Below are 19,161 nucleotides of genomic sequence, written 5' to 3' on the forward strand. Positions count from 1 at the left end.
AGCACACATTCTTTCTTAATGTGGTAAAACCCCCAGGAGAAGCATCCACGACTAATCCAAGCAGAAAAAAAATAGATCTACGATGAGAAATATGAAACAGTTTAGGTTACCCTTTCTTTTAGAAAAAGCCCCCATGTTGCAAGATCTCTTTTTATTTATTTTTGGGTCCTTCTAAGAAGATAGAAACATGGTAGGGCTGTGTGCAAATGTGAATCCATGGCACTAGTGGCAGGTATTTGCATAATGCAAGTCCTTTGTCTCGGTATTGCCCCATGGCCTGCCGTGTGCCATTAAGAACCTATGATAACCCCCTCAAATATCACTAAAAATGGTGGCAACCATGGAAGCAAAGTTTGATGGAGGGAGACAACCCTAAAAAGCATGATCCACGTATTGATAGCAATCTAATTTTGCATGACTATGTTGATCACAGATTTGGCTCGGTTGACAAGTGGAAGTAGGGGTGTTGGTGGGTGGAGGAAATGAGCCATTGCCACGTCCTTGACTTCCACGACTAAGATCGTGACCTCTATTGTGAGGATGACCTTGAAAATGACCACTCCCGTGAGAAGAGGGTGGATCGAGCAAGCCTTGATTAGTGTAGTGACAAGCGATAAGAGCGGTGGTTCCAATTGATGACAGGAAAGGATTGTGGTCGTTCTTCTAAATGCAGCTCTTTTCAAAGGAGAATTGCATGGACTTCATCAACAGTCATCGGATCAACAAGGGTCCAATGGAGGTGTGCGGATGGAATCATATTCCAAGGAAAGCCCCTGCAATGTGTGTCAAATGAGATCAACATCAACATATGTCACAAGAAGGCGGCATCGCGAAGCACAAGTGAAAGCCACATGGGCAAGACTCAGTCAATGATGGGTGGCATTGATACACGATAACTAGCGTTGATCTTAGTGTTACCAGTAGAGAAAACAAGGGTTGATGATGGTGCTGGGTTTCCCTTCAGAATCAAGAGGAAATTGTTCTGGATAAAGACACGATCCATTACAAAACCGACCACTAAGAACCAGGACGAACTGTTGGCACCATAAAAGATAGTTGTCCTGACCCAACTTGATCGACACAACATGAGGATTATTGGAGAGAACAAAGGTTGGGTAGGTGGAGGTTCCAGATGAAGACATGTTGATTGGTTGAGGAAAAGAACTGATGGCAGAAGAAAAACATGGATGGATCAAGAGACAAAGGTCAGATTGGCTCTGATAAAATGAAAGACAACCAACTTTTTATGGATGTAAAAAGGTGTCCAACCTTGTGGTATCATCTATATTTGTAAGATACTATTAGGTTACAAATATAACTTGGAAAGTGTTCAAGAAAAACACAAAAGATGAGCTTGACGGAAAGATTGTAGGACACGTTTATTGAGTTGGCTCTATATGTTGAGATTGGGTTTGACTAGCACGTTTGCAAGCACCCCTCCTTAAAGATGATGCAAAGCAATGACGTGGTGGTGGAAAGGAAATATCCGAACTTGGTTCTAGTCACATTGGATATTTTCCCCGTGCACACAATTCCAAATTAGCAAGCCAAATGTTGCACTGAGCTCATCTTCAATAAGTTATATCCAGAATTGTCACTCAATAACAATGTCTAGCCAAGATTGAACTAAGAATGTCAGTGCCAAATTCAATTGAGAGCGGTAGAGAAATGATCAAGCAACCAACATCAATAATAACGTCGAAGGGAAGAAGAAATAGAAGGGGCAAATTCAAACTAAAATGTGGCCTTGAATCACAAATTAAGGTAGAAAAGCAGTGCTAGATTTGTATCCAAAACGAGGGCGTGCATTTTTGTTTTGAAACAATGTATAAAAATAAAAATAAGTAGTTTTTTCTTGTTAGTTCAACTGAATTAAATCAGCACAGTTGGTTGTTAGGTATAATGATTTGTCTTTCGGCAGGGGAACAAGGGCACAGCACCAAGCCGCGTTCCTTGCTAGCATTCCTCAAATATTAAACTGCCCTAGATGGGGCAAGAGATTGGTAAGGTTAGAAATTAATTGTATAAACGGACTTGAATCTTAAATAAACTCGTATAAACAAGAATAGAACAACAATTCTCATACAGCACTTATTGTATATTTAGCAAACTTGTACCTGAATGACTGAAAAAATCAAATTGTACCAAAAAAATTTCTAGACAAAAAATAATAACAAGGGTTAAAACCCAATATATAACTGGAAATCCAATTATGAATGGAGAAATCCAAAACAACCAAACCCAATATATACCTATTTATGAAAACAAAAGTCCAAAATAAGCGGAAAGATTAAAGGGAAGAGAAAATAGGGACACCTGGGAGGGTGACCCCAGCATCAACAATGAACATGTTTCCTGACACGTATTCTGATGAGTCATGGATCAAATACCGTATAAGTGATGTCAATGCTGGGTCCGATGTGCCAAATGTTTTTAAAGGGACAGTTCTCAAAGCCACATTGTTGAGCCAATCTTTCTGCATGAGACCCTCAGTTATCTCAGATTTGAACAGTCCGGGCGATATCGAGTTCACTCTGATTTTATACACCCCAAGCTCTAAAGCCATGACCTGTTATCACAAAAGTGTTGTAAAAAAAATATATATGAGTTGTCATCTCTGGTTACGACCGTCTCAATAATGTCGTAAACTTGGATAAGAGACTAGGTTTGGTACAAGATTCAAGAAGAACAAGAATAGAGTAAACAAGATAAGGAGAATGAACCAAGTGTTGGGCATCTCCTCAACCCATTTCTTCTTATAGAGTAATCATAACAAATTACAAAAATGATAATCAATAAGTGGATAACCCAAAATTACCAGTATTTAATGTAAACCAAAAATATATAAATTAAGACAAACTTATTAAAAATTCTTAACACTTCCCCTCAAGGTGGAGCATAAATATCATCATTGCCCAAACTAAAGAGAACCTGGTCCAACTGATTACGTCCAAGAGCCTTACTGAACATTAGTTGATTCAAAGAAAGAAAAAGTGTGGGGCCAATAACAAGAACTACTCTTTGGAGAACATTTCATCCCTTTTTCTTATCAAAAGGGGCTATGTCACACCCAGGATTTTAGAGACCCATGACCCAAGGCCCACTATGTGACACAGAACCTAAGGGTGAGATGACATATATACTAGATACGGCTCACTAGTCGACTCACAGGATCAAGTCGGCTAAACAATCCAATCCGCCAACTTACTCACCTACTACTCATGGACCAATTTGACCCAGGTCAATCGAGATTTTCCATAGGATTCAATTTAATTCAAAAGGAGACAAGATCAATTTTCAAAGAAAACTCACTTACAAGGCTTCTAGAAAATATTGTTTTTAAGATTTATTTTTAAGTCTCGAAAGATAAAATTTTCACCCTTAACACAGATTAACATATATGAAAATGAGCTGCTGCAACTGATGTTGCAATGGTTGAAAAATTTTACAGGGCCCATTCGTTTGAGTATTTGAAAATGGTCAATTTATCTGAAAAGAGGACTTGAAATTTTTTTCCAATTTTGATCAAAAACGAAATCAACTTCCAAAAGAATGGAAAATGGACCCCAAAACAGACCACAGATCTAGACAGCACAAAAATCCAGTTTAGAATTCTCCGCCTTCGCACGAAAATGAATAAAAAAATCCTAAAAATATAAGGTGAAACTTTTGAGAAAAATGATTCATAAATATTCATTAAAAAAATAAGAAAACATGTTCATTATTTGACGAAATTGGGATCTAAACCTGGTCTGGACAGATGTCACAAAAGCAAAACGAGCAATTATCCACTTTAAATTCAATTAAAAATACCAAACATTGAAATTTTGAAATACTAATCAACAAGGATTAAAGTTCAAATAAAAGAAAGTGTGGATGTCCTTGGTGGACTAATCACTGCTGCCCAGAAAAGCGCTAAGATTACAATATGTCACAACCAAGATTGAAAGAAAGAAATCAGGTCGCGAATCAGCTGGCCCGAATTGCCTCAAGTTCAAAAATACCACGTTCATTCTCCATTGACAATCTTCCCATTGAAGTGAGAAATCTTATGTATAAGACCTAATGCATCTTCCATTTTTTCATTTCGTGTAACCTAGGGGTATGCCCCTTTCATACTGTAATCTTTGGTTATTAATGAAAATTTTCACTTGCTTTGCAGGAAAAAAGAAAGAGCTACATGTAGCCATTGGCATGGTTCAAAGTTTCAGTCCTCCTCTGATTATTTTAGCAGAACGTTCTGGTTTCAGTCAAGAACCGAAAGAAATATTGACCCTCAAACATTGAATGTTATGGTTTGTCCTTTAACGTTTTTGAATGCTTTGGTCCAGACCAAAAACGGTTTTTGCCACTAAACAAGATTTTAAACATTGTCCATTAGAACCATCCATATGACCAGCTCATGTTATTTGTTTATAAAAGATTCATTCAAATATGAGGTCAAGAAGATCAGACAAATATATATGAAATGAAAAAAACTACAAATGCACCAAACCCAAGAAAACTACTCCATGGCAATGCTAGACACCTCGTCCCAATGGCCTAAGAGCTCTTTAAAGAAGACACCCAAAAATTTCTTAAGAATTTATACCAGAAAATTTGAAAAAATGATACTTCGCATCAGATGTTGATTCTCAAAAGTGCAAAAGAGGTTTATCCTTCCAACTCCCCAACATATAGCAAAAGGGACTAACCTCCACAAGAATCTTTTCGCAGCTACCAAGGATCTTCCTATGAAGAGCCAACTGTCAAACAAAGCTTTAATGGGAAAAAAGGAAGACAACCCACAATCCCAAAAAGAGAAGAAATAGGACCAAACCTCATTAACCACCTGATAATGAAAGAAGCGGTTAATAGATTCCAGATTTGATTTGCACATAATGCAAAAATTAGGAAAAGAGAACCCCCGCTTCATGAACCCCTGGGCCCCACTGACCTAGGATGATTCAAGCACTATAAAAAGACTTGACAGAGAAGAGACCATCTTTGGTAGTGTCAAGACCCAAACCAATGCTCCAATACTTAGACATCAACGGAGCAGAAAGTTTAAGTCTTAACCTAAGGATCGTAACATACCTCCACGCTTCAAGGCTAACGCCCTCGTTGGCCCACTTTATGGCGAGCCCCCCACCACCTTGGCCTTCTTTCCAAGTACCAGGTACCCATTTCACTTTTTCCATAAGTCACCCCTTCCCAGACTAACCATGGTGGCCTAATATGGCGACCCTTCCATATCCCATACTTTGGCAAGCCTCCCCCCTCCCTTTTTTTGGGAATCCCTTCCGTATCCCATACTATAAGAAGAGCCCATTTTTCCCTAGTTTTTTAAACTCCTTCCATGTCCCATATATTACAAAGGAGACTTTTGTTTTTCTCCATAATCACCTCCCCATGACTCGAACCCTGGATGTGGGGTTGGCTCTGATACCAAATGTCAAGACCCAAACCAATGCTCCAAAAATACCTAGGCATCAATGGAGCGGAAAGTTTAAGTCTTAACCTAAGGATCGTAATAGGTAGCATCCCACAACCACCTATCATCCTCATCAAAACTGAACAAAAAATGAGAAACACAACCAACCAAACGGGATGCATGGTTAATTACTCAATGATTAAATGCCCTTCTAAAACCAAATTCACTAGATATGCTAGTACCCGAATGCCTCGAGAAAGAAAAAAATTTGAAAGATCCTTTTTTTTAGACAAGTAAACAACTCAAGATATTGATCCATAAGAGACTGAGGACTACACCACCTATTTTCCCAAAATCGAATTATATTACCTTCACCCACTCTAAATGCAATCATTTTTCAAAACTTCTATTGAATTTTCAAGATTCCTTTCAAACCCCACATCCGTACGACACTCGAGCTGACCCACTTTCCCGATCTCCTCTCTTTTGCCCAAATTTTTCCTTGATCATACTCCTCCAAAGACCCTCCTTATCCAAGCTAAATCTCCCAAAACACTTTTCCAAAACAAGTCACGTTCATTTGTCTAATCCTACATAATCCCAAACTTCTTATCTATACAAATACAGCTCCACTTCACCCTATGGGACTTAATAGCTCGTTCCTTCACTTTCCACGAGAAGACCTTGAAAATCCTTTCCAATGAGACCTCCATGCTTCTATGGATCAAAAATAGTGTAAAGAAATACACTAAAAAGCTAGACAAAATGCTCTTAATAATAATTATCTTCCCATCTGTCAACAACTATCTGGTCTTCTAAGAGATTAAACTCTTCTTCACTTTCTCAGTTACGAGATCCCACAAAGCTTTTCTATTATAGGGACTCCAAGCAATAAATCAAAATACGACAAAGAGAAGACATTCACATAACACCCTAATGATGTCACCAACACCTCTTGATGCAGGACGATAAGGGAAGATAAGAAAATAGAGGGCTTTAGGGAATTTGGTTTAAGATTGAGTAAGGATTTGAGTAGGATAGGGTAATTTAATTATTCTCTTGTGCAAGTATGAGCACAATCCCAATGAAAATGGTTAAAGGTTTGTAGGGCAAGGAAAGGATTAAGGGTTAAAGATTTGGAAAAGAGATTAATGAAATAAGGATTAAAGAAAATGGGGAAAGGATTAGGAGTTGAGGCTTGTAGGTTTCAAAAATCAAGAATCAAGAAAGGAGTTTCAAGAATCAAGAATCAAGAAAACCAAGAACAAGGAACTAAAAGAAAATCATGAAAAACAAAAGAATTAAAAAAGAAAAATAGAGATTAGAAGAAAAGAATGTTATATTGGACTAACTTCAAAATGGCATCACCCCACACCCATACTCACACCCATTATTGGGAAGATCAAGTTCAAGCTCTGTTTTTATTCATCATTCTTCATCATTACAAAAAAGAATCCTAATACAATCTATATAGAGAAAATAAATCTAAGAGTCCTAATCAAACTAAAACACCAAATAAACAACCTAATTTTCGTAACTTTCTTTCTCTTAATTTTCCAACCTTAATAAACTTAAATAAAAGGTAAAGTTAATGTACTAAACTGCCCCTAAATATTATATTAAGACCATGGGCCGATAAAACATTAAAATAAGCCCAAAAAACATAAAATTAAAACCCTAAAATAGAAATCTAAATAAAAACTAAAATCTACTCTTCAAAATTTGATGTCATCATTCTCCTCAGCTGGGAAGATTTTGCCACTGGCAAAATAAAATTGTGGTAATTCCCCAGCAAATGAAGTCTTTGTAGTCCATGTGCAATATGATCCTAGCTTGCTTCTCTATCAATGCACCCTCCACACTCCAATATACATCATCAAACCAAGTAAAAATTCGTTGAACTCTTATTTTCTAGCAAGAACTGAAATTGGCACTCTGAAATGCTCCTTGTATATTGTAACTCGTTGGTTTATCCAAAATATCATCTACATTTTCTTTTCTATGGGACAAAATCTATGTAAGCTATAAAAGATGTAAGGACTCAACAATTTTCTTTTCCAATTGTTCAAATTTTTCAGACATTGATTCTTCTTCAAGATCAAATAATGATGCCTCACATACATCAATCTCACTCTCGGTTAGATCAGGCTCATAGATTTCTTCCTCGATTTCTTCATTACTTACCTTGAATATAGGTGCATGGACTTTCATTACATTTGCTCTGTTATCCCTGTTCGAGCACTTAGATTTAAAGTATCCAAAATGATTGCACTTGGAGCACAAGTTTTATAGTCTGAACTCATACCATGGATCACTTAATTGCATGTGTGCTTCGCTTTCCTTTATAATACGATCACAAACAATGTGAAAATATGCTTGAGAGTAGTGACTTCGACGTAATTCTACAACATATTTTTCAACTCCTTTGAGAACATCTTTGTTGAGTCCATCTCCCATCAATGCAATCTACTAATTTGTGTTGCTTGAACCTAGGCTTTAATACCAAATTTGATTCAAGACAATGAGGGAAGAAAAGATAAAATGGGGGTTTTAGGGAATTTGATTTAGGATTAAGGATTTGGGTAGGATAAGATAATATAATTATGAATCTATAATCTTGTGCAAGTATGACCACAACTCCAATGAAAATGGTTAAAGGAATGTAGGGTAAAGAAAGGATTAAGGGTTAAAGATTTGGAAAAGAGATTTGATGAAATAAGGGTTAAAGAAAATGGGGAAAGATTAAGGGTTGAGATTTGTAGATTTCAAGAATCAAAAATCAAGAAAACCAAGAACAAGGAACTAAAAGAAAATCAAGAAAAAGAAAAGAATAAAAAAGAATGTTATATTGGACTCTCTAAAATGAATCGCCACTCATTGTTGGGAAGATCAAGCTCAAGCTCTCTTTTTATTCATCATTCTTCATCACTAAAAAAAGAACCCTAATACAATCTATATAAAGAAAATAAATCTAAGAGTCTTAATCAAACTAAAAGACCAGATAAACAACCTAATTTTCGTAATTTTCTCTCTCCTAATTTTCCAACCCTAATAAACTTAAATAAAAGGTAAAGTAAAGTTACTAAACTGTCCCTAAATATTATATTAAAATCATGTGTCGATAAAACATCAAAATAAGCCCAAAAAACATAAAATTAAAATCCCATAACAGAAATCTAAATAAAAACTAAAATCTACTCTTCAAGATTTGATGTCCTCTTCACCTCCGCATCTGAAACCATTACAACTGCATGTAACTTACTCTTCCACAAATGCACCACCAAGCTAGAGATGCTTCAAAGCAAACAAGAAGACTATCAATAAACCATACCTACTCCCCAAGAATGTGTTGAGAAACACTAACGTGTCATCTGTAAACTGAAGATATGAAACCAACAACCTAGCAGCACCTGCCAAAAAGGCTCCCATTAGATATTGCCATTGATGACATTCTCCCTAAAGCCTCCACTACCATGATAAACAAAAATGGAGATAAGGGATCCCCTTTCCTAAGACCCTCGGAGCTTCTAAAGAATCCGGCCAGCGACCCATTTACAAAGAATAAAGGATGGGGAAGAGACATATCTCATAACCCAAACAATCCATTTCAACCGAAGGACCATTCTTCGAAGGTGAAAGCTTGTATCATGATAAAACAAGCATGTGAGTTATTTATATATAAGATCAATTGGACCCCTCCACTTATAGACAAAAAATTAAATTACCCCATAATAAAAGAGAAATTCTGAAAATGTCCTTAAAAGTACAAACCCCGAAAACATCTTTCTTCATTCATGTGACAAGGAGCACCAATTCTCGGGTGAAAGATCCCTATCCACTTTACACTAGATAATCTGATGAATTTAAAAAAATATGGAATAGTCCATGCAACAGAGTCAAGGACCATCATCATTGAAGCCTATATCGACAACTAGCACCAGTCCAAACATTATGGTCCTTACGTTAAAAAAAAACAAACAATGAATTCATTTCATATCTTTTCTTACCTTCTTTTTCTTCTTTTTTTCTTTTTATTTTTAAATGAATCACTTTCAAAAGTTATAAACTTCTTTCTAAACGTATAACAATATTGAATCAAAGAACAAGTGAATAAAGGCCTTTCTTTCAGTCAAATGACAATAACGCCATGACCTCATTTCTTTTCTTTCCTTCTTTTTTCTCCTTTTTTTTCTCTCTCTTTTTTTAAATGAATCACTTTCAAACGTTATAAACTTCTTTCAAAACATATAACAATATTAAATCAAAGAACAAGTGAATAAAAGCCTTTCTTTCGGTCAAATGGCATTACCTTGGTCATGGCATTTACACCTGCCTTCGAGGCGGTATAGGCAACACCTCCTGGTAACTGCCCACGATTTAGACCAGCAATAGATGAAATGTTGATAACTGATCCCTGACATACATTACTCATGTGGCTACAGACATACTTGGATACTAGCCAAGATCCAGTCAAGTTAGTTCTGAGAATATCATTCCATTCCACCTCGGATAAGTCTAGTGGGGAACTGACATTACCTATACACATTGCATGGTAATTAGAAGTATACATACCACATGGGAGCCATAAGCATAAAAACTTACAAGAAAACAGTTATCAATTATGCTAACCATGTTAAAAACGTCAAGTATGTTAAGTTTCAGTGGACATCTATATTATACATAAAAAGCAATAAAGGAGACCTTTTTTTCGAAAAAAATAGACATGAGAAAATTTGTTAGATTTGCCTTCGTAGATGAATAGTACTGTTCATACAGTAGATATTCTATTGCTCATAAACAGTATTGTTCATTCCCACCATTGCCTGAATTAAAATCTCAGAAAAATATGCTCCAAACTCCGCAAAGCGACACAAATTATTCCTTTAGAATGTTTTGAAAGCATATGGAAACAGCTGAACAAAAATAGGTCTACAAAGGAAGCTCAACGAAATTAATCAATGTGATCTATTGAACGAAATTACATTTCAAAGACAGAGAGTCAAAGAATTATAACCACTCGTCTAGACATGTGATTGATGTCAGGGGCAGAGCCAGGATTTAGCCCATGTGGGGGCAACCAAGAGCAGAAATTTTTTGTGGGAACAACTAAGAGTGAAAAAAAAAAAAATTGGGGGGGGCAACTAAGAGTGGAAAAAAAATTGTGGGGGCAATAGTGGCAGATTTTTTTATCTGCCGCTAAAATTTGTCGCAATAGCTCACTAATCCATAGACTTTGAAAATTCTTGTGGTGGCAAGTGCCCCCACTGTAAATCCGCCCCTGATTGACGTGAACTTTACTTGTTTCAAAGATCCTTTTTTACTGACGTATGTTGACTTTTTAAAAAGACATAAATCAAAGGTGCAGGGCAGTTTTGAACCTAGGCCAGTGAATTCAAAACACCATAAATAATTAATGATGAGATTAAATCAATTGTTTTAAATTTTACATTTGGTGATTCAGGTTTACTTATCATCACCACAATCAAAGCCTTACCCAAAAAATTTATTGGTGGGAAGTTAGCAATACACATACATTTTATTTCATTAATTTTAAAATTAAGAAAACTAAGTTGGTTTCACTGTATGGAATTTAATATGACAAGTACATTTGGCCTTTATGAAGTATTTAATTATTAAATTAAATTTTCAGGCTTTGAATTTAAGATCTGATTTCTTGCTTTGTTCTCTTTCCATTGTTGCTTCTAATATCTTTTGTTTCACTTGCATGGACAATGCAAGTGCCATTTTCTTTTACATAAGACAATTTATTTTCTGCAAAACCTGAAAATTTGTATGGAAATTGTTGCTTCTAATATATTTTTGTTTTACTGGAGTTATTTTTTCTAGTAACACTTTTTTCCTACCTAATACAATTTATTTTATTCAAAAATAAGCAGAATCTTTTACATATATTTTACTTTAAAAAAATATACTCTACATAATAACTTAAAGTACAGCTCTATGATTCTTAGTAAGTATTGGAAAATTCTGGTATTAGGCACATATGATATTTGAACTTGCTAAGATATGGACAGAAAATTATAGTAAAATCCTAATTTAACTATTTATGGTAAATATTACATGTGGTCATGCCCAAGGGCATGGCACTCCTATTTTATGACTTTAGTAAATCGTGTTTTACTATATTAAGAATCTTTAAAGGATAATGAAATGGTTTTAATAATTTAAAAATTCGGGAAAGTATGTTACACTGCGTTTGGATAGCTCCAATTTCCACTTCTACCTCTTGCGGGGAGAACTTATACGTTTAGCATGTGTTTGGATACGCAAAGGAGATGAAGTTAAGCTCTTGCGCCGAGTGAAAATTACTCCCAAGTGAGAAAATTATAGTCAAAATAAGGGATTTCTCCCTAAATTACCCTTCATTGCTATATCCAAAATCCACGAAAGCTCAACAAAACCCATCTCCCCTCTCTCTCTCTTTTGTTCAACCATAACCCCATATATCTCTCGTCTGAAATACATGAGATTACACATTTTCGATCGGAAGTATCTCTTGAGAGAAGGTGAAAGTATCAAAGGTTTTCTTGTAGATTTATTCATGATTATGAAAGAAAAGGTAGGAATGAAAGCTAAAGTTTGTTTTTTTGGGATTTTGGATTAGATTTGATCTTTTTGAAGTGAGGTTTTGTAGAGATTTGAGTAACAATTATACCTTTTATAATTATATTTTGTTGAAATCCCTAGAATCTGTTTGATTTAGGGAGGTAGGTTGTGGTGGTGACAAGTGTCCATCTTGATGGTTATTGATTTTTTGTGTTGATTAGTTGAAATTATAAATATGGCTATGGGCTTGAGTAGGGGTTTAGAGTGGACTTTTGTGTATGTTTGGCTTAGGTTTGGGTGGAATTAGTTTAGGTTAGGGTCAGGTTGGAATTGGTTTAGGTTAGGGTTAGGTTTCAGTTGGAATTGGTTTAGGTTAGGGTTAAGTTTAGGTTGAAATTGGTTTAGGGTTGATTGGATGGGGTAACCTTGGGATTGGATTGAGTTAAGGTTAGGGTATTTTTGGTGGGCTTGCAACGGGCTTAAGGCTTGATGGTGGGTTGGAGTGAAGGGCTTAGGGATTTGAGAGATTTTTGAAGAAAGGGTTTTGGAAATGACCTTATGGTTTCATTGAAACCTTGGGCTTTTATTTGATTTGAAAAACAAACCTTTTGAGGGTTTGGGCCCTTAGGCCTTTTTAGTTTCAAAAATATTATTTTTGGGCCCTTTTGCACGGGGCCCATTCAAATTGGGGTGTCTACAGATGTTATCATTATAATCAAGAGAGAGAGAGAGTGTATGTGAACTTGTTAAAGCAATTGGAGGTATGCAACTTTGAGACGAGCACAAGACCATGTTGACAGTAATAGATTAGTTATTTTCAAAAATTAAATTACATCTGAAATTAGTTATTTTGAAATTCAAATTGATTCCAAATCAATTGGGAAGAAAACTTGATCTATTGGTTCAGCCATAATCAATAGATCCCAAATGTTTATCTCTATTTACATACCAGCCAAAAAAAAAAGGGGGGGGGGGGGGGCGCGGACGAAATGAATATCATCATGAGCGATTCACACTCTAACAAGATTCCCAAACGAACATGCCTTGGAATGAAATGTTCGAGTCTAACTTCATAGCATAATTGTTAGGTCTCCACAACACATCTTTGTGGTTCTTTTCCTCCTTCCAGGAGTTTTCCTATGGTTACTTTTTTGAAATAGTTTTGAGTTTAAAAAATGAAGAATGGTGATTTAAGAGAAATGAAGGGTGGGGAGGTTTCAAGTAGTTATTTGGTTTTAGGTAGTTTTTATTTTTAGAGGGAAGTGATCCTAATCGTTGGATTTTTACTACATCATCTATCACCCTATAATAGCTATAGAATTTGAAAAAAATTAAACATGTAGTTTTGGGTAGTTTTTTCCTTGTAGTGGGAAGTGATCCCAACCGAAGGATATGTGCCAACTCCATCTCATACCAGTAAATATGTTTGTGGGTGGTACAAAGATGTGTTTTGCATAATAGATATATTGGCATTTGTGGAAATCACATAGACTAAGGCGCCTCTAATCATTTTGATAAGGCCCCATCGATGATGATGACGTGGACTGAAGTACTAAGAAAAATTCAAAGACATGAGCAGTGCAAAAAGATATAGGCCCTGCTTGTTTGCATCGCAAACACGAAACTTTGTGTTTATAGAGTTTTGTGTTTACTAAATTTTATGTAATTTTGTGATTGGAGTGCTTGGTTGTGTCCAATGCATTATAAAGTTGAATGACAATATAGGATTCATGTTACCTACTCCAAATAGTAGAAATTTTCATATAATTCCATATCTTAACTAATAAAAAGGTAACACCCAAGGGCAAGAAATTGACTAAATTTCTAAATTTTGCCACTCTTTTCCATAAAATACGCTTCGCTCTCTTTAACTTTAAAATATATTTAAGGGAGAAAAAGGTTTTGTTTATCTTTTTAGTTTTGTGAATTTTCAAAAAAATTCACATGAACCCCTAACACAACTTGGTTATCATCCATACCTATTAAACAAATAAAACAACTGCAAATTTTTCTATTCACAATAAAGGGGAAATCACAAAAAAAACGTAGATAAAATTTGTGAAATTCCCGTCTACACAATATTCATTTTAATCACGGAAACAGTTTAAATTTACCATTTTTGAAATTAATTTCTTTTACCAAATACCAAAAACCTGTATTAAATTACTAAGTTATTTTTCCGATTTGGTAAAAAAATTAATTCTGAAAATGATAAATTTAACAGTGATTTACCAAAACATGCACTGGAAATTGAAAAACAGCACACTGTTCATTTTAATTCCTAAATCTGTAATTTATAATTTTCAAATTTCAAAATTAAATTATTTTCATTTGAAAAGGGCAAAAATTCACTCCTTTACAAAACAGAACTTTTTTTTTACTATTTTATATAATAGGGAAAAAATCCATTTTAACGAAAATATTTTAATTTTCGGAATAAAAATGAATAGTGTACTGCTTTCTGAATTTTTCAATTTTTGTCTAACTTTTAGGAAATTCTCCGTAAATTTTAAAACGTTTTCGTAATTAAAATGAATAGTGCGCTAGAACGGGAATTTCACAATTTTCAGAGAACGTTTTGGTAAATCAGGCAAAATAAAATCCTTAATTCCAATTAAAAATCCCTAAAATTCAAATTTACCTCGAACTCCAGCATTGTTAATCAACGCGTCGATCCGACCAAACGCATCCCAAGCCTTTTGTACAGATGCATCAATAACAGATCCATTAGCACTAATATCGAGCTCAACAGCAACAGCTCTAACGCTAATAGGCTTCGAATCCTCCAAAGATGATGAGTTTGCGTTTAAGTTCGATCGATTGATTTCTTCGCAGAGAGAGTTTAATCGATCAATCCTTCGAGCACATGCGACGATCTTACAACCAGCATTTGAGAGATCCAAACATAATTCACGGCCAATGCCAGAAGAAGCTCCCGTCACCATCACTATCTTTCCATCTAAGCATCGCCATGGTTCGAGAAATTTCTTGGATTTCTCCTCCATGGATTTGGTTCCTCTTACGATCCGAATCTCTGTTAATCTTTCTTTCTTTCTGAATTTTTTTTTAGAGGGTTGTTAGCAATGTAAAGGCTTAAAATGGAAACGTTGTTGACACGTTGACTGTTGTACTTTCTCTTACTTAAAATGTGTTACTTTCCACGTTTAGCGAAAATCCTATTTTATTATAGAGATGCTATTGGAACCACAACTTTTAGGGCAGAGAAAATTACCGTTTTGTGCATCGAAATTTGACGAAATTCCAAGTAAGGTACACTTTTAATTCTCAAAACATGTTTTTACTAGCGAGTTCGTCACTTTCTTACCAGTGAGATTCACTTTCTCAAAAATTATGTTTTAAGAATTAAAATGAACAATATACTAGAATTGAAATTTTTACAAAAATAGTACACATTTTGAAAATATCTCAAGAAATTAATCGAATGGTAAATTATAAATGAAAGTTGATTTTTTTTTTTTCGTTAATTACCGTTTCTTGTGTTGATTATGGCAAAATTTCAATTTCTGTACATCATTCATTTTAATTTTCAAAATATGTTTTCCAATGAGTTCATCACTTTTATTATCAATGATCTCACTAATAAATTATAAGCGATCTTGCCGTTAAAAATATCAAAGGTATTTGACTTTAATATTACCTACGATCTTATTGGTAATGTATCAAGAAAAGGGAAACTATTTAAAATAAATCAAGAAATTTTAAAAGAAATAAAAACTTACCTAAAAGATTAAAGCAACTAGATAAATTAGAATTTTAAAAAAAGTAACATAAAAGGAAAGAGAGGAAATTTTAATTTCTTTCCACCTATAATCTTATCTTCTCCAACCTTCTAAAATTAGGTCCTATATTAAAATCATTGAGCTACCCCTTAATTATGAAGATGCCATGCTAATAAATTTTCCTATTATTAAATTTAAAATCCTGCAATTTATTAGTTAATTTATTTTTCTTATATCCACGTATACTGATGGAAGTGGTGAAAAATGATTGGACAATCAAAATATGTTAGGCAAAATTATCGAGGTTGAGTGTCACCCATTCAACTATTCGTTGGTTCTTATTTCCACCACCAATACCCCGATCCCCACCACAACAAACACAAAAATGTATTAAACCCCAACCCTAATTACAAATCCAGTGAGAACTATGGAGGACCTCTCACTTGAAGTGATCCAGGAAATCCTATCAAGACTACCCATCAAGTCTCTACTTGGAAGGAGGTGTGTATTTCAACCATGGCAAAATTTAACAATTAGGATTAGGGTTATGTGTCTTCCAATTGCACAACGTGTCCTTCAATCACAGAAAAATATAAAAGAAAAGAAAAATGGATTAGGAGAAGAGAGAAGATAGGGATCAAAAAGAAAAGAGAGTGAGCCAAAAATTAAAGAGATAAGATCTTTTTATAAACAAAAATTAGGATTAGTTTAGCAACACGTTTTCGCCCTTTTTGTCTAAATATGATTTTAAAATAGAATTATGCTCCCTTCTTAATTAGAGTTCTAAGAATTTTAACTTTGTTCCGTTTGATAACTGAGTCAAAAGTTATGTCCAAAATTATGAAATGCATCAGACTTGGAGTCTCTGACTTGTTACATGCTTTTTACTTTTGAAGTCTAAATGAGATTTTCTACGTGAAATACAAATTTATTTTTCTCTGAAAAAATTTCAAACTCTAAAATTTTACATTATTTCGATAAGTGAGTCAAACGTTATAGACAAAACAATATAATGTGGCAGATTTAAAACTTGATCCTATCAATCTGAAACCATCAAATCTCTTAGACTATACTTTGACTTTGACCTTGGTCTTTGTCTACTCTTTGATTTTTAAATGTGGTAACACTCTAGTCATTTATTGTACTTCCAATCTATTTTCGTCCAATACATCAAGTTCAACTATAACTTGGCATTCTTATCTTAGGTAAGACCTCAGATTACTATCATTAATAAAGGTATGTAACACTCTAGAACAAGGACTACTTTGATTTCATAGACCAATGAGTAAGGTGTAGTCTGCGTAGGGGTGCAATAAGAGGTTATGTATGCTTATAATGTTTTCTCAGTCCGTTCATGTCAATCTTTATTCGATTTTGAGACAATATTTTCAATAAGCTTACAAAAGATTTTATTGAAGGCTTCGGCAAGTTAATTTGTTGTAGCGTTGTACATCTTAGAGCACTTCTGTTTGATATTGATGCATAATTAATCTTTCAAGGTATTATTGAAAAGTTTTCCATTGTCTATCATAATATACTGTGGAATGCCATAACATTTGACGATATTATTTTTGATGAAATCTACTACCATTTCTTTCTTAACCTCTAAAAAGAGAACTACTTCAACCCACTTAGAAAAGTAATATATTGTAGGGAGGATGTAAAGGTGTTACTTTGAAGACTTGGGAAGTAGTACAACGACATCAGGTCCCCACCCGTCGAAAGGTCAAGATGTAATAGTTCTAGTGGCTGATGAATGTAATCTTCATGAAACTGGCATGCTTTACATCTTTTTGCATAATCTAAATAATCTTTCACCATAGTTAGTCAGTAGAATCTCATTCTCTTCAAATTATAATGGAGTTTTGATCCAAACTAATGTGAACCACACACCCCAGAATAGACTTCTTCTAAAGCATTTTGGACTTCATTATCGTTGAGACATCTCATGAAGGCATCATTGAAAGAATAACAATATAATTTATCACTGAAGTATAGAAATTGAGGTGTCCTATGACATACTTTAGTTTTGTGCTTCAAATCATCTAGAAAATTCCCATATTGTAGATAGTCGATAAGTGGCTACCTTCAGTTTTCAACTTCAACTTTGAATACTTTTATGGCATTTGCTTCAAATGGCTCACAACACCTAAATTCTTGAAGAGGTATTACCCATCTTTAACAAATAGGAATAGTCATTGTATCTCATGTTAGCATAACTAAACTTGTAATAAGACTAGTTAGGGCATCGACTTACTCATTTTTAGTCTTAGTACATGTTTGATGATGATGCCTTCAAACTTATTTATGAACTGTGCAACATAGAAGTAATAAGGTATTAGCTCTTGCTTTCGAATGCCATATTCTGTTGAGAGTTAGAGATGACGAGTTGTGAGTCCTCGTACATAAAGAGTTGGTGTTAATTCATCTCTATCCCAAGTTTAAGCAAGTTGATCCATTGAGATGCCAACTTGTTTCATGGTACGAATTAACATAATGTTGACTGTAGAACTACAATCAAGGAGGATTATTTGAATTTTGTTCTCCCTCATGTACCCTGTAACATAAAAAGGTATATTGTGAGGTTGATAGCCTAGTTGGAAATCTTCGTCAATGAATATAATTGTGACCATGCACATGTTGTGTTGTTGTAGATCTTCATCACCTCTTCTTTACAATTGCTTGATTCAGTTGAGACTTGTGTGAAGGCATGTTGGACATTTAGGGTTTCCTTAGAGAAATCCAAATTGACCCACAAATCTTTCACTTTTGAGACGATGACATCTTCCTTAAGTTACTGATCTTTATGACTAGGAATAGCAAAGTTCTCATCGATATTGTCATCAACATCTTCTTTTAACACCTTCGCTCCCACTTGGTGGCATGAAATTGTATAGACCTCTACGCATTGTCTTAATAAGAGTTTATTGGGTAAGAACTCCAAAAGAGTGACTGGCACCCAGGAGGTTGTTAAATAACATCTTCAAGATCTACAAATGGAACTCAAAAAGTTTTCTTCTTTGTTTTTTTCTTCTTTGACCTTACACTTGATTTTGACTTTCTTTTTCATTTTGGTTTTGGAATCGGAGGAGCAAACACGTGTGAAGGACGTTGATTTCAGTGAGTGACAACTGTCCACCCTTTGTCATTAATAAAAGCTAACTACAAGATGTTCGAACTTGAACTTGAAACCAAATGAGATTGATGCCCCTATCAAGGAGAGGTTGGAAATGTAACAATCTTTCCTTGGCCATGTGATGCCTCCTGCATGGTGTGAACTTTTTCAATGCTAGGACGTACAAACATGGGTTGTTGTAGTAGAGGTGAAGCTTTTGTGATTTGAAGTGGCGAAGTATGCATTGTATGTGGAGTTGGAAAAAGTATTGGATTAAATAATCCAAACATAACAGTGGTCATGTTGGACGTGGCAACATTTTTGAC

General features: G+C 34.8%; 1 protein-coding gene across 1 annotated transcript; it reads right to left on the reverse strand.

The window, feature by feature from the left end:
• Positions 1 to 2,034: 2,034 nt before the first annotated feature.
• Positions 2,035 to 15,081, reverse strand: LOC147386754 (uncharacterized). The gene is made up of 3 exons (XM_086422283.1): positions 14,622 to 15,081; positions 9,723 to 9,949; positions 2,035 to 2,569 (listed from the first exon to the last, which is right to left on the reverse strand). Exons 1-3 carry the CDS (start codon positions 14,983 to 14,985, stop codon positions 2,291 to 2,293), a joined length of 870 nt encoding a protein of 289 aa, XP_086278409.1. The 5' UTR covers positions 14,986 to 15,081; the 3' UTR covers positions 2,035 to 2,290.
• Between the last annotated feature and the right edge of the window lie 4,080 nt (positions 15,082 to 19,161).

This window comes from Akebia trifoliata, chromosome 14, assembly GCF_017979445.1.
Source record: "Akebia trifoliata isolate Shusen 1 chromosome 14, ASM1797944v1, whole genome shotgun sequence".
In the NCBI taxonomy this organism is placed as follows: Eukaryota; Viridiplantae; Streptophyta; class Magnoliopsida; order Ranunculales; family Lardizabalaceae; genus Akebia; species Akebia trifoliata.